Raw genomic sequence first — 16,153 nt, 5'->3', positions numbered from 1 at the left:
AGTGGTCTATGACACTGCATCTCAGTGCTAGAGGCTATATCACTACAGTACCTGGTTCAGCGGTCTAAGACACTGCATCTCAGTGCTAGAGGCTATATCACTACAGTACCTGGTTCAGTGGTCTGACACTGCATCTCAGTGCTAGAGGCTATATCACTACAGTACCTGGTTCAGTGGTCTGACACTGCATCTCAGTGCTAGAGGCTATATCACTACAGTACCTGGTTCAGTGGTCTAAGACACTGCATCTCAGTGCTAGAGGCTATATCACTACAGTACCTGGTTCAGTGGTCTGACACTGCATCTCAGTGCTAGAGGCTATATCACTACAGTACCTGGTTCAGTGGTCTGACACTGCATCTCAGTGCTAGAGGCTATATCACTACAGTACCTGGTTCAGTGGTCTAAGACACTGCATCTCAGTGCTAGAGGCTATATCACTACAGTACCTGGTTCAGTGGTCTGACACTGCATCTCAGTGCTAGAGGCTATATCACTACAGTACCTGGTTCAGCGGTCTATGACACTGCATTTCTAATGCTAGAGGCTATATCACTACAGTACCTGGTTCAGTGGTCTATGACACTGCATCTCAGTGCTAGAGGCTATATCACTACAGTACCTGGTTCAGCGGTCTAAGACACTGCATCTCAGTGCTAGAGGCTATATCACTACAGTACCTGGTTCAGTGGTCTGACACTGCATCTCAGTGCTAGAGGCTATATCACTACAGTACCTGGTTCAGTGGTCTGACACTGCATCTCAGTGCTAGAGGCTATATCACTACAGTACCTGGTTCAGTGGTCTGACACTGCATCTCAGTGCTAGAGGCTATATCACTACAGTACCTGGTTCAGTGGTCTGACACTGCATCTCAGTGCTAGAGGCTATATCACTACAGTACCTGGTTCAGTGGTCTGACACTGCATCTCAGTGCTAGAGGCTATATCACTACAGTACCTGGTTCAGTGGTCTAAGACACTGCATCTCAGTGCTAGAGGCTATATCACTACAGTACCTTGTTCAGTGGTCTAAGACACTGCATCTCAGTGCTAGAGGCTATATCACTACAGTACCTGGTTCAGCGGTCTAAGACACTGCATCTCAGTGCTAGAGGCTATATCACTACAGTACCTGGTTCAGTGGTCTGACACTGCATCTCAGTGCTAGAGGCTATATCACTACAGTACCTGGTTCAGTGGTCTGACACTGCATCTCAGTGCTAGAGGCTATATCACTACAGTACCTGGTTCAGTGGTCTGACACTGCATCTCAGTGCTAGAGGCTATATCACTACAGTACCTGGTTCAGTGGTCTGACACTGCATCTCAGTGCTAGAGGCTATATCACTACAGTACCTGGTTCAGTGGTCTGACACTGCATCTCAGTGCTAGAGGCTATATCACTACAGTACCTGGTTCAGTGGTCTGACACTGCATCTCAGTGCTAGAGGCTATATCACTACAGTACCTGGTTCAGTGGTCTGACACTGCATCTCAGTGCTAGAGGCTATATCACTACAGTACCTGGTTCAGCGGTCTAAGACACTGCATCGCAGTGCTAGAGGCTATATCACTACAGTACCTGGTTCAGTGGTCTGACACTGCATCTCAGTGCTAGAGGCTATATCACTACAGTACCTGGTTCAGTGGTCTGACACTGCATCTCAGTGCTAGAGGCTATATCACTACAGTACCTGGTTCAGTGGTCTAAGACACTGCATCTCAGTGCTAGAGGCTATATCACTACAGTACCTGGTTCAGTGGTCTAAGACACTGCATCTCAGTGCTAGAGGCTATTAAAATGGTTGTTTTAGTCAAACAATATATCTGTTTGCAAATTGACTGCAAGAAGCACAATCTCCAAATGATTTGTAAGTATATTTTTATTTTATTTAAACTTGTATTTAACTAGGCAAGTCAGTTAAGAACAAATTCTTAATTTACTGCCTCCCCCGGCCAAACCCTCCCGTAACCCGGACGACGCTGGGCAAATGATGCACCACCCTATGGGACTTCCAATCACGGCCGGTTGTTATCCAGCCCAGGATTGAACCAGGGTCTGTAGTGACGCCTCTAGCACTGAGATGCAGTGCTTTAGGCCGCTGCGCCACCTGGGAGCCCACTCGGGAGCCCGACCCCCTGAACAGCCACTTGAAAGCCTGTCCCCCTGAACAGCCACTCGGGAGCCCGGCCCCCCGAACAGCCACTCGGGAGCCCGGCCCCCCGAACAGCCACTCGGGAGCCCGGCCCCCCGAACAGCCACTCGGGAGCCCGGCCCCCCGAACAGCCACTCGGCTCGCGGCTGAATCTAGTTGAGGATCCCTGGAATAGGGAGTCGTCAGGGACGCAGGCTGAGTGACACATGTCGTTAGCTGCCTGTAATCCACTTGGAAAAATGAGGCCAGTCTCGTGAGCGTGGCTCACTGGGGCTCCATGTACACACACACACTCAGTACATGCAACCAGACTCTCTCTCTCACGGATACAGAAGAGATGACACTCATACTGCTAGGGTAGGTAAGGACACACTAATATATATATATGAGATGCTTTTCTGTCATTCAAACTGACAAGCTGACAGAGACGAGGTATACTTTACTGACTCTCACACTCTTAGTCTGACTCTCAAATGGTACCCTATTCTCTACACCTTCCCTAGGGGCCCTGGTCTAAAGTAGTGCACTATATAGGGAATAGGGTGCCGTTTGAGATACAGACTTCCTGTGTTGTTCTTCAGTAGACATCTTAGTTGTGATTGATGAGACTAGTCCCGGGCTCTTTGTCTGGGTAATTACCTGCCTGAGTTCCTCCTGTCCCCTTCCTAAAGCAGCTACACAGGCTTGTGTGTGTCAGAGGAGCTCACAGCTTAATCCTTCATTGTTACTAATTACCAGACTGCTGTAGTCGACACACAGACACACACACTGCTGCTGCGACACTGCCTCGGCACTACAGTGTTCTTCCTGATGGTTAAAGATGACCAGACTGTGTCCGCATCCTAAATCGGGCCCTGGTTAAAAGTAGTGCACTATATAGGGAATAGGGTGCCATAGTGCACGACTTTAGACCAAAGCCCTATGTAGGGAATAGGGCCCATAGTGCACTACTTTAGACCAAAGCCCTATGTAGGGAATAGGGTGCTATTTGGGATGCGAACAGCATGTTTAGATTGCAGGGAAATTAACTTCTGTTCTAAAGATTAAACACAGATCAGTGTTTTAACCTGACCCAGTCATCATAACCACCTTACAGATCAGTGTTTTAAACTGACCCAGTCATCATAATTATAATACAGATCAGTGTTTTAAACTGACCCAGTCATCATAACTATAACACAGATCAGTGTTTTAAACTGACCCAGTCATCATAACCACCTTACAGATCAGTGTTTTAAACTGACCCAGTCATCATAACTATAATACAGATCAGTGTTTTAAACTGACCCAGTCATCATAACCACCTTACAGATCAGTGTTTTAAACTGACCCAGTCATCATAACCACCTTACAGATCAGTGTTTTAAACTGACCCAGTCATCATAACCACCTTACAGATCAGTGTTTTAAACTGACCCAGTCATCATAACCACCTTACAGATCAGTGTTTTAAACTGACCCAGTCATCGTAACTTTAAACAGAAGACTCTGATGTTTCAGGAACCAAAGAGACCACTAGAGAGATATACCTGCTGGAGCGTGTGCTACAGCTGGGAGATGCTATGGTGACCAGCGAGCTGAGATAAGGGGGGACTTTACCTAGCAGGGTCTTGTAGATGACATGGAGCCAGTGGGTTTGGCGACGAGTATGAAGCGAGGGCCAGCCAACGAGAGCGTAATTCATAAGACTCTGATGTTTCAGGAACCAAAGAGACCACTAGAGAGATATACCTGCTGGAGCGTGTGCTACAGCTGGGAGATGCTATGGTGACCAGCGAGCTGAGATAAGGGGGGACTTTACCTAGCAGGGTCTTGTAGATGACATGGAGCCAGTGGGTTTGGCGACGAGTATGAAGCGAGGGCCAGCCAACGAGAGCGTAATTCAGAAGACTCTGATGTTTCAGGAACCAAAGAGACCACTAGAGAGATATACCTGCTGGAGCGTGTGCTACAGCTGGGAGATGCTATGGTGACCAGCGAGCTGAGATAAGGGGGGACTTTACCTAGCAGGGTCTTGTAGATGACATGGAGCCAGTGGGTTTGGCGACGAGTATGAAGCGAGGGCCAGCCAACGAGAGCGTAATTCAGAAGACTCTGATGTTTCAGGAACCAAAGTGTTTCTCTGCACATGTTCTTGTTCTGAACGTTTTGTATTGTGTCTCTGTTGGGCATCATGCTGAAATAACATGCTGGTAGACGTCGAGCCTCCTATTTGAAGGGGATCATTCCTAGCCAGGGGACTGTGTGTATCTTCCCCTTCATATCATCATCATACCAGTGAGAAACAACATATTTCTGTTAGGCCCGGGACGATGCCGCTATCGCAATGTTTTTTTCCTTGGCAGAAAATGAAAACATGAACCAGACTGAATGTGTTTGTTACGTACAGCAGGTTTTTGAAAAGGACAATGTGATGTAGCTTGGAAGACACGTGACTCTGAATGACAACACAATGTGATGTAGCTTGGAAAATACGTGACTCTGAATGACAACACAATGTGATGTAGCTTGGAAAATACGTGACTCTGAATGACAACACAATGTGATGTAGCTTGGAAAACACGTGACGCTGAATGACAACACAATGTGATGTAGCTTGGAAAACACGTGACTCTGAATGACAACACAATGTGATGTAGCTTGGAAAATACGTGACTCTGAATGACAACACAATGTGATGTAGCTTGGAAAATACGTGACTCTGAATGACAACACAATGTGATGTAGCTTGGAAAACACGTGACGCTGAATGACAACACAATGTGATGTAGCTTGGAAAACACGTGACGCTGAATGACAACACAATGTGATGTAGCTTGGAAAACACGTGACGCTGAATGACAACACAATGTGATGTAGCTTGGAAAACACGTGACGCTGAATGACAACACAATGTGATGTAGCTTGGAAAACACGTGACGCTGAATGACAACACAATGTGATGTAGCTTGGAAAACACGTGACGCTGAATGACAACACAATGTGATGTAGCTTGGAAAACACGTGACGCTGAATGACAACACAATGTGATGTAGCTTGGAAAACACGTGACCCAAATGACAACACAATGTGATGTAGCTTGGAAAATACGTGACTCTGAATGACAACACAATGTGATGTAGCTTGGAAAACACGTGACGCTGAATGACAACATAATGTGATGGTTGTCCGTGATACTAACAAGAAATCACCATGCTGTTGTCTTCCTGCCCTGATATCTCTGTTTATCTAACGTCTTCCTCTCTCGGGGTGTGTGTGTGTGTGTGCGCGTGCGTGCAGCTGGGGACACAGACGATCCCCCGAGAATCCCAGCCAACCCGGTGATTAACGGGAACGTTGCCATGGCAGACGGACACAACACAGAGGAGGACATGGAGGATGGTGAGGAGGACTCACCTGCACACACACACACACACACACTGATGGACACACACACACTCACTGATGGACTCACTCACTCATTCACTCACTGATGGACCCACCCTGATGGACCCACCCTGCCCCTCCTCTCCCGTGTATGTAGATACCAGCTGGCGTTCGGAGGCGACATGTCGTTTTGTGGTGGAGAGGTTCAGCCGGCTGAGTGAGTCTGTTCTCAGCCCGTCCTGCTTCGTCAGGAACCTGCCCTGGAAGATCATGGTGATGCCTCGCTTCTACCCAGACCGGCCGCACCAGAAGAGTGTTGGCTTCTTCCTGCAGTGCAACGCAGACTCCGACTCCACGTAAGTCACGTGATGCGCACACACACACACACACACACACACACACTCAGGGGACCAACGCCTTAATCATTAGGCCCTTAGTGCACGGGCATGCACACAGCATGCAGGTAGAGACCTTGATCCACACACACACACACACACACACACACACACACACACACACACACACACACACACACACACACACACACACACACACACACACAGCATGCAGGCAGAGATCCTGATACACACACACACACACACACACACACACAGCATGCAGGCAGAGATCCTGATACACACACACACACACACACACACACACACAGCATGCAGGCAGAGACCCTGATAGACACACACACACACACACACCGCATTGCTTCGTTTGTCTCCGGTCCTGTTTCTAGCGACGACCTCACGGTATCTGTATCCCGGTGCCTCCATGGACGTCACATGATACAGACAGAGGTCATGGTTGGGATCTGAACCCCGGCCTCCCGCTGGGGGAACCAACTTAACCCTTCATTAGGACAGGACATTTCATCTTGGGTCGAGGGTGGCGCTGTTTTTGAAGTTGTAGGCAGGGTGACGTGAACTCATCACGAGAGCATGAGTTCAACTCACCTCCGCTACACACACACACACACGCACACACAGACACACAGACAGACACACACACACACACACACACACACACACACACACACAGACACACACACAGACACACACACAGACACACACACAGACACACACACAGACACACACACACACAGACACACACACACACAGACACACACACAGACACACACACACACACACACACACACACACTTCCCCATCAGACTTTTTATTTTGACTTTTTAAGTGGAAACACTGCCTTAGCTCATGTGTGTCGTGTAACATTTAAATGTGTCCCCCTGGTGTGACGTGTAAATGTGTCCCCCTGCTAGGTCCTGGTCGTGCCATGCACAGGCCATGCTGAAGTAGTTTCCTGGTGTAACGTGTAAATGTGTCCCCCTGCTAGGTCCTGGTCGTGCCATGCACAGGCCATGCTGAAGTAGTTTCCTGGTGTAACGTGTAAATGTGTCCCCCTGCTAGGTCCTGGTCGTGCCATGCACAGGCCATGCTGAAGTAGTTTCCTGGTGTAACGTGTAAATGTGTCCCCCTGCTAGGTCCTGGTCGTGCCATGCTCAGGCCATGCTGAAGTAGTTTCCTGGTGTAACGTGTAAATGTGTCCCCCTGCTAGGTCCTGGTCGTGCCATGCTCAGGCAATGCTGAAGTAGTTTCCTGGTGTAACGTGTAAATGTGTCCCCCTGCTAGGTCCTGGTCGTGCCATGCTCAGGCCATGCTGAAGATCATCAACTATAAGGACGATGAGAAGTCGTTCAGCCGCAGAATCAGCCACCTCTTCTTCCACAAGGAGAACGACTGGGGCTTCTCTAACTTCATGTCCTGGAGCGTGAGTACCACACACACACACACACCGGGATACACACACCGGTATACACTGGTGTGTGTATATACACGTACAGACACAGCCAACATAATTGTTCTCCGGTGTGTTTTCAGGATGTGACTGATCCAGAGAGAGGCTTTGTGGAGGATGATCAAGTCTCCTTTGAAGTCTACGTGCAGGCAGACGCTCCTCACGGAGTGGCGTGAGTCTTGATTCCTTACTTCTCTCCTTCCCTCTTCTATCTCACCTGTTCTCTTTCTCTCTCTCCTTCCCTCTAGCTCTCTCTCCTTCCCTCTAGCTCTCCCCTGTGTCCCAGTGTAGTTGGGTTAACCTGGGGGGCGGGGCAATTCCAGTCCGCTGGGGCGTGATTGATGTCAATCTTGCCCCAGCTTACACACCTGACTCCGATAATCACCTGATCATGATCTTCAGATTAGAATGAAATTTGATTAATCAGCTGTGTTTGTTGGGGATGGAGAAAAGTGTGACACCAATCAGGTCCTCAAGGGTCTGGAGTTACCCAACCCTGGTTTAGAGCAGGGCTGTCCAACCCTCTTCCTGGAGTTACCCACCCCTGGTTTAGAGCAGGGCTGTACAACCCTCTTCCTGGAGTTACCCACCCCTGGTTTAGAGCAGGGCTGTACAACCCTCTTCCTGGAGTTGACCACCCCTGGTTTAGAGCAGGGCTGTCCAACCCTCTTCCTGGAGTTACCCACATCTGGTTTAGAGCAGGGCTGTACAACCCTCTTCCTGGAGTTACCCTCCCCTGGTTTAGAGCAGGGCTGTCCAACCCTCTTCCTGGAGTTACCCAACCCTGGTTTAGAGCAGGGCTGTCCAACCCTCTTCCTGGAGTTACCCACCCCTGGTTTAGAGCAGGGCTGTACAACCCTCTTCCTGGAGTTGACCACCCCTGGTTTAGAGCAGGGCTGTCCAACCCTCTTCCTGGAGTTACCCACATCTGGTTTAGAGCAGGGCTGTACAACCCTCTTCCTGGAGTTGACCACCCCTGGTTTAGAGCAGGGCTGTCCAACCCTCTTCCTGGAGTTACCCACCCCTGGTTTAGAGCAGGGCTGTCCAACCCTCTTCCTGGAGTTACCCACATCTGGTTTAGAGCAGGGCTGTACAACCCTCTTCCTGGAGTTACCCTCCCCTGGTTTAGAGCAGGGCTGTACAACCCTCTTCCTGGAGTTAACCACATCTGGTTTAGAGCAGGGCTGTCCAACCCTCTTCCTGGAGTTACCCATCCCTGTTATAGAGCAGGGCTGTCCAACCCTCTTCCTGTAGTTACCCACCCCTGGTTAACCCATTGATATCGTGTGTGTGTGTGTGTGTGTAGTTGGGTTAACCCCTTGCTGTCCTGTGTGTGTGTGTGTGTGTAGTTAGATTAACCCCTTGCTCTCCTGTGTGTGTGTGTGTGTGTGTGTAGTTGGGTTAACCCCTTGCTGTCCTGTGTGTGTAGTTGGGTTAACCCCTTGCTCTCCTGTTTGTGTAGTTGGGTTAACCCCTTGCTGTCCTGTGTGTGTAGTTGGGTTAACCCCTTGCTCTCGTGTGTGTGTGTGTGTGTGTGTGTGTGTGTGTGTGTAGTTGGATTAACCCCTTGCTCTCCTGTGTGTGTGTGTGTGTGTGTAGTTGGGTTAACCCCTTGCTGTCCTGTGTGTGTAGTTGGGTTAACCCCTTGCTCTCCTGTGTGTGTAGTTGGGTTAACCCCTTGCTCTCCTGTGTGTGTAGTTGGGTTAACCCCTTGCTCTCCTGTGTGTGTGTGTGTGTGTGTAGTTAGATTAACCCCTTGCTCTCCTGTGTGTGTGCAGGTGGGACTCCAAGAAACACACCGGCTACGTGGGTCTGAAGAACCAGGGAGCGACATGTTATATGAACAGCCTCCTACAGACCCTGTTCTTCACCAACCAGCTGCGGAGGGTCAGTGAGACAACTAACTACCACTCTGTCATACTACGCTCAAGTGTGTTTAACACCCCTCTCCTCTGTGCCTACCAGGCGGTGTATATGATGTCTGTACAGGGAGACGACTAACTACCGCTCTGTCATACTACGCTCAAGTGTGTTTAACACCCCTCTCCTCTGTGCCTACCAGGCGGTGTATATGATGTCTATACAGGGAGACAACTCTTTTGAGAGAGTATATTTGTGTGTCTAAACTCTCTCCTCTACCAGGCGGTGTACATGTCTACAGAGGGAGATGACTCTTCTGAGAGAGAGTGTTTGTGTGTCTAACCCCCCCTCTCTCTCTCCTGTACCAGGCGGTGTACATGATGCCTACAGAGGGAGAGTGTTTGTGTTTAACCCCCCTCTCTCTCTCTCTCCTGTACCAGGTGGTGTACATGATGCCTACAGAGAGAGAGTGTTAGTGTGTCTAAACCCCCCCCTCTCCTGTACCAGGCGGTGTACATGATGCCTACAGAGGGAGAGTGTTTGTGTTTAACCCCCCTCTCGCCCTCTCGCCCTCTCTCCTGTACCAGGCGGTATACATGATGCCTACAGAGGGAGAGTGTTAGTGTGTCTAACCCCCCCCCCCCCCCCCCCCCCCTCTCTCTCTTTCTCCTGTACCAGGCGGTGTACATGATGCCTACAGAGGGAGACGACTCGTCTAAGAGTGTTCCGCTGGCTCTACAGAGGGTTTTCTATGAGCTGCAACACAGCGACAAGCCCGTCGGCACCAAGAAACTCACCAAGTCCTTTGGGTAGGTGGCAGGACCCCTCAGCTAGCAACGCTGCAGGAGAAATGAAATGACCGATCGATCGATCGATTAATCAATGAGACTGGAAAAGGGACTACCTGATTTATGTCTGAGAAACGGCTGTTTTCATTTTCCGTTGCTAAATGTTTTGCTACGGTTTGCCCTGAGTAGTGACTACAGGGATGGACCCTGGTAATACGTCACCTTGTCCTGATTAAGTGATGCTTTGCATTGTGGTCCGTTATGGGTCAGTGATTAAACATGGTTACATTGTGACAGTAGTTGACTGTGAATGTGTTTATAACATGGTTACATTGTGACAGTAGTTGACTGAATGTGTTTATAACATGGTTACATTGTGACAGTAGTTGACTGTGAATGTGTTTATAACATGGTTACATTGTGACAGTAGTTGACTGTGAATGTGTTTATAACATGGTGGTATTGTGACAGTAGTTGACTGTGAATGTGTTTATAACATGGTTACATTGTGACAGTAGTTGACTGTGAATGTGTTTATAACATGGTGGTATTGTGACAGTAGTTGACTGAATGTGTTTATAAAACATGGTGACTTCTGACAGTAGTTGACAACGTGTTGTTTTCTCTGCAGGTGGGAGACATTAGACAGCTTCATGCAACACGACGTTCAGGAGCTCTGCAGAGTGGTGAGTAGTTGTTCTGTGTGTGTGTGTGTTCATTCAATAGTGTGTGTGTGTATTCAGGGCTGAATTTAATCATGTTTGTTGCACCACACAAAATGTAGGAGCACCAGACCAGATCTGAAGGTTTGTTTGTGTTTATTTGTCTTTAGGTTTTGTATACCAGCTGAAAATACAATATTTTTGGTTATAGAAGAGAGAGTTCACAGCGGTGTAGATGGTACAATTATTCTCTACACTGTACATTGCTTGATTTGGTCACAAATTGAAATTAAGCGAGCTATTCAAATTTTAACCACCAGGAAATGATGGAGCGATTTTTGCATATTGCACCTTTTTAAATGGATTGAGATACAGCCTATTTTGGGCCTATATGAATTCTAGCTACTTTTGAAGCACAGGTTGAGACCTAGAAACTAATATGTAACATTGTAAATACATTAGTTTATTATAAAAGTTTTTAAAAAGTTGATAAATACATGCCATTGCAATTACAAAATAATATGTGGAAAATGAGACCGTTTCTGCGTTGTGTAAAAGCACCATTTTCCTATTTGAGAAGTGTTCCATTGAAAATGGTACACTGTCTCTTTAAGAAAAAAGTCTGGTTTGAGGATGACATGCAAGATGTCTGTCATTACTATGATCCTTGATCTCCTGAAGAAGCTTTACCCTTCTGTCTGAGTCCCCAGATGTCTGGATAGACTAAAGTTACCAGGTTAACTAGCTAGCCAATGACCTAACAAGTCGTTTTTAGAACGGTCCGTGACGTGGTTTATGAATGTTAAATGCGGATTCCCGGCAACCCGCTATAGGAAGATTAAAATGCTGCTGGTCAGATCTATTGACCTGCTTGGGTTAGAACCAAGAAGTTTTCACTATAGTAATGGGTCAGATCTATTGACCTGGTTGGGTTAGAACCAAGATGTTTTCTCTGTAGTAATGGGTCAGATCTATTGACCTGGTTGGGTTAGAACCAGGGTTAGAACCAAGATGTTTTCACTATAGTAATGGGTCAGATCTATTGACCTGGTTGGGTTAGAACCAAGATGTTTTCTCTGTAGTAATGGGTCAGATCTATTGACCTGGTTGGGTTAGAACCAAGATGTTTTCTCTGTAGTAATGGGTCAGATCTATTGACCTGGTTGGGTTAGAACCAGGGTTAGAACCAAGATGTTTTCACTATAGTAATGGGTCAGATCTATTGACCTGGTTGGGTTAGAACCAGTGTTAGAACCAAGATGTTTTCACTATAGTAATGGGTCAGATCTAGTGACCTGGTTGGGTTAGAACCAATATGTTTTCACTATGGTAATGGGTCTGATCTTTTGACTTGGTTGGGTTAGAACCAATATGTTTTCACTGTGGTAATGGGTCAGATCTTTAGACCTGGTTGGTTAGAACCAGGGTTAGAACCAAGATGTTTGCACTATAGTAATGGGTCAGATCTATTGACCTGGTTGGGTTAGAACCAGGGTTAGAACCAAGATGATTTCACTATAGTATTTAACTAGGCAAGTCAGTTAAGAACAAATTCTTATTTTCAATGACGGCCTAGGAACAGTGGGTTAACGGCCTTGTTCAGGGGCAGAGCGACAGATTTGTACCTTGTCAGCTTGGGGATTTGAACTTGCAACCTTCCGGTTACGAGTCCAACACTCCGCCCCATATGAAAGCTGCTGGTGCTTCCTTTTAACATGAGTCTTAAATATTCCCAGGTAAGAAGTTTTAGGTTGTAGTTATTATAGGAATTATAGGACTATTTCCCTCTATACCATTTGTATTTCATTAACCTTTGACTATTGGATGTTCTTTTAAGGAACTTGAGTATCGCCAGTGTAACAGTATAGCTTCCGTCCCTCTCCTCGCTCCTACCTGGGCTCGAACCAGGAACACATCAACACCAGCCACCCTCGAAACAGCGTTACCCATGCAGAGCAAGGGGAAAAACTACTCCCAAGTCTCAGAGCGAGTGACATTTGAAACACTATTAGCGCGCACCCCGCTAACTAGCTAGCCATTTCACATCGGTTACACCAGCCTCATCTCGGGAGTTGATAGGCTTGAAGTCATAAACAGCTCAATGCTTGAAGCACAGCGAAGAGTTGCTGGCAAACGCAGGAAAGTGCTGTTTAAATGAATGCTTACGAGCCTGCTGGTGCCTACCACCGCTCAGTCAGACTGCTCTATCAAATCATAGACTTAGTTATAACACAACACACAGAAATACGAGCCTTAGGTCATTAATATGGTAGAATCCGGAAACTATCATCTCGAAAACCAAACGTTTATTCTGTCAGTGAAATACGGAACTGTTCCGTATTTTATCAAAGGGGTGGCATCCCTAAGTCTAAATATTCCTGTTGCACAACCTTCAATGTTATGGCATAATTAAAATTAATTACAATTCTGGCCAATTAGTTCGCAACGACTGCTGCATATACCATGACTCTGTTGCAAGAGAAGTGACACAATTTCCCTAGTTAAAATAAATTAATGTTGGCAGGCAATATTAACTAAATATGCAGGTTTAAAAATATATACTTCTGTGTATTGATTTTAAGAAAGGCATTGATGTTTATGCTTAGGTACATGTTGGAGCAACGCTGGTCCTTTTTCGCGAATGCCACCGCATCGATGATATGCAACGCAGGACACGCTAGATAAACTAGTAATATCATCAACCATGTGTAGTTAACTAGTGATTATGATTAATTGTTTTTTCTAAGATAAGTTGCTAGTTAGCATTAAACTTATCTTGGCTTCTTACTGCATTCGTGTAACAGGCAGGCTCCTCGTGGAGTGCAATGTAAGGCAGGTGGTTAGAGCGTTGGACTAGTTAACCTCTCTCAGACACGTGGGACCCGCCAACAGCCAGTGAAAGTGCAGGGCGCCAAATTCAAAACAACAAATGTCATTAAAATTCCTCAAGCATACAAGTATCTTACACCGTTTTAAAGATAACATTCTCGTTAATCCAGCCACAGTGTCTGATTTTCAAAAATGCTTTACAGCGAAAGCATCACAAACTATTATGTTAGGTCACCACCAAGCCACAGAAAAACACAGCCATTTTTCCAGCCAAAGAGAGGAGTCACAAAAAGAACAAATAGAGAGAATTAAGCATTAACCTTTGATCTTCATCAGATGACACTCATAGGACTTCATGTTACACAATACATGTATGCATATTTATGTCAAAAAATCTCATTTTACATTGCATTGATTTTGCAGAGAGCCAAATCAAGTTACAGAAATACTCATCATAAATGTTGATGAAAATACACGTATTACACATGGAATTAGAGATGTACTTCTCCTTAATGCAACCGCTGTGTCAGATTTTTTTTTAAAACTATACAGAAAAAGTTAACCATGCGATAATCTGAGTACAGCGTTCAGACAACAAAGCAGCCAAAAAGATAATGGGTAGTCAACATTAGTCAGAAAAGGCATTATAAATATTCACTTACCTTTGATGATCTTCATCAGAATGCACTCCCAGGAATCCCAGTTCCACCATAAATGTTTCATTTGTTCGATAATGTCCATCAGTTATGTCCAAATATCTTCTTTTGTTAGGGCGTTTGGTAAACAAATCCAAAAGCGCGTTCAGGTCGCGCCGAACCTCGGACGAAAAGTTCAAGCCCGTAGAAACTCGTCAAACTAAGTATAGAATCAATCTTTAGGATGTTTTTAACATAGATATTCAGAAAGGCACCTTATTCATCCTAGCTACTCCAATACTGCCCCCCTGTCACCAAGAAGTTAAATGTAAGGCTGCAAGATTGAATCCCCGAGCTGACAAGGTAAAAATCTGTCGTTCTGCCCCTGAACAAGGCAGTTAACCCACCATTCCCCAGTAGGCTGTCCATTGAAAATAAGAATATGTTCTTAACTGACTTGCCAAGTTAAATAAAGGTGTAAAAAAATTAATAGACCAAATCGGTGTCCAAAAATTCCCATTTATGAAAACTTAAAATCGTCCCAAATGAATCGACCATTCCGATTAATCGGTCAACCTCTATAATAAACATGAAACGGTCATTGTAAGAAGCGCTCATTATTTCAAATAGGCTACATGTCATATTAAACAGCATATAAACACTCTGAATAGACTACATGTCATGTTAAACACTCTCAATAGACTACATGTCATATTAAACACTCTGAATAGACTACATGTCATATTAAACACTCTGAATAGACTACATGTCATATAAACACTCTGAATAGACTACATGTCATATAAACAGCATATAAACACTCTGAATAGACTACATGTCATATTAAACACTCTGAATAGACTACATGTCATATAAACAGCATATAAACACTCTGAATAGACTACATGTCATATTAAACACTCTGAATAGACTACATGTCATATTAAACACTCTGAATAGACTACATGTCATATTAAACACTCTGAATAGACTACATGTCATATTAAACACTCTGAATAGACTACATGTCATATTAAACACTCTGAATAGACTACATGTCATATTAAACACTCTGAATAGACTACATGTCATATTAAACACTCTGAATAGACTACATGTCATATTAAACACTCTCAATAGACTACATGTCATATTAAACACTCTGAATAGACTACATGTCATATTAAACACTCTCAATAGACTACATGTCATATTAAACACTCTGAATAGACTACATGTCATATTAAACACTCTGAATAGACTACATGTCATAGTAAACACTCTGAATAGACTACATGTCATATTAAACACTCTGAATAGACTACATGTCATATTAAACACTCTGAATAGACTACATGTCATATTAAACACTCTGAATAGACTACATGTCATATTAAACACTCTGAATAGACTACATGTCATATTAAACACTCTGAATAGACTACATGTCATATTAAACACTCTGAATAGACTACATGTCATATTAAACAGCATGTAAACACTCTGAATAGACTACATGTCATATTAAACACTCTGAATAGACTACATGTCATATTAAACACTCTGAATAGACTACATGTCATATAAACACTCTGAATAGACTACATGTCATATTAAACAGCATGTAAACACTCTGAATAGACTACATGTCATGTTAAACAGCATGTAAACACTGAATAGACTACATGTCATATTAAACACTCAATAGACTACATGCCATGTTAAACAGCATGTAAACACTCTCAAAAGGTTAAGACCCAGACAGGGAGACCAAAAATGAATTATTTAGGCTATATTATTTCAATTATTTCAAGGCTGTATTCTACAAAGAAATACATTGTATAACATTTGGGAGTGGCTGGTAGGGACATCAAGCACTCAGCATTTAAACAGCATTTAGTTGTATTTAATCATTATGGTCTATAAATTACGCATATGGCCTGTGACTTACTTAGAATTAAATACAAATAAAATGAAAATGTTCTTATTAGTGCCTTTTTAGAAATCATTTTTAGAACCAGGAGTTTGGCC

General features: G+C 45.0%; 2 protein-coding genes across 3 annotated transcripts in view; one reads left to right on the top strand and one right to left on the bottom strand.

Annotated features, from left to right (window-relative positions):
- LOC139421752 (NLR family CARD domain-containing protein 3-like) overlaps positions 1–16,153 on the bottom strand; it is a 1,082,035-nt gene that overhangs the window by 414,993 nt on the left and 650,889 nt on the right. The gene's annotated exons all lie outside the window — the stretch shown is intronic.
- Positions 1–16,153, top strand: part of LOC139421750 (ubiquitin carboxyl-terminal hydrolase 7) — a 66,923-nt gene that overhangs the window by 12,814 nt on the left and 37,956 nt on the right. For both annotated transcript variants that reach the window (XM_071172868.1, XM_071172870.1), the window contains exons 2-8: positions 5,438–5,539; positions 5,682–5,880; positions 7,183–7,321; positions 7,432–7,520; positions 9,127–9,235; positions 9,887–10,017; positions 10,628–10,682. In XM_071172868.1, the coding sequence (XP_071028969.1) occupies positions 5,438–5,539; positions 5,682–5,880; positions 7,183–7,321; positions 7,432–7,520; positions 9,127–9,235; positions 9,887–10,017; positions 10,628–10,682 (824 nt within the window). The remainder of the gene's footprint in view (positions 1–5,437; positions 5,540–5,681; positions 5,881–7,182; positions 7,322–7,431; positions 7,521–9,126; positions 9,236–9,886; positions 10,018–10,627; positions 10,683–16,153) is intronic.

The sequence above is a fragment of the Oncorhynchus clarkii genome, chromosome 12 (assembly GCF_045791955.1).
Source record: "Oncorhynchus clarkii lewisi isolate Uvic-CL-2024 chromosome 12, UVic_Ocla_1.0, whole genome shotgun sequence".
NCBI lineage: Eukaryota > Metazoa > Chordata > Actinopteri > Salmoniformes > Salmonidae > Oncorhynchus > Oncorhynchus clarkii.
This window is presented reverse-complemented; position numbering and strand designations above follow the sequence as displayed.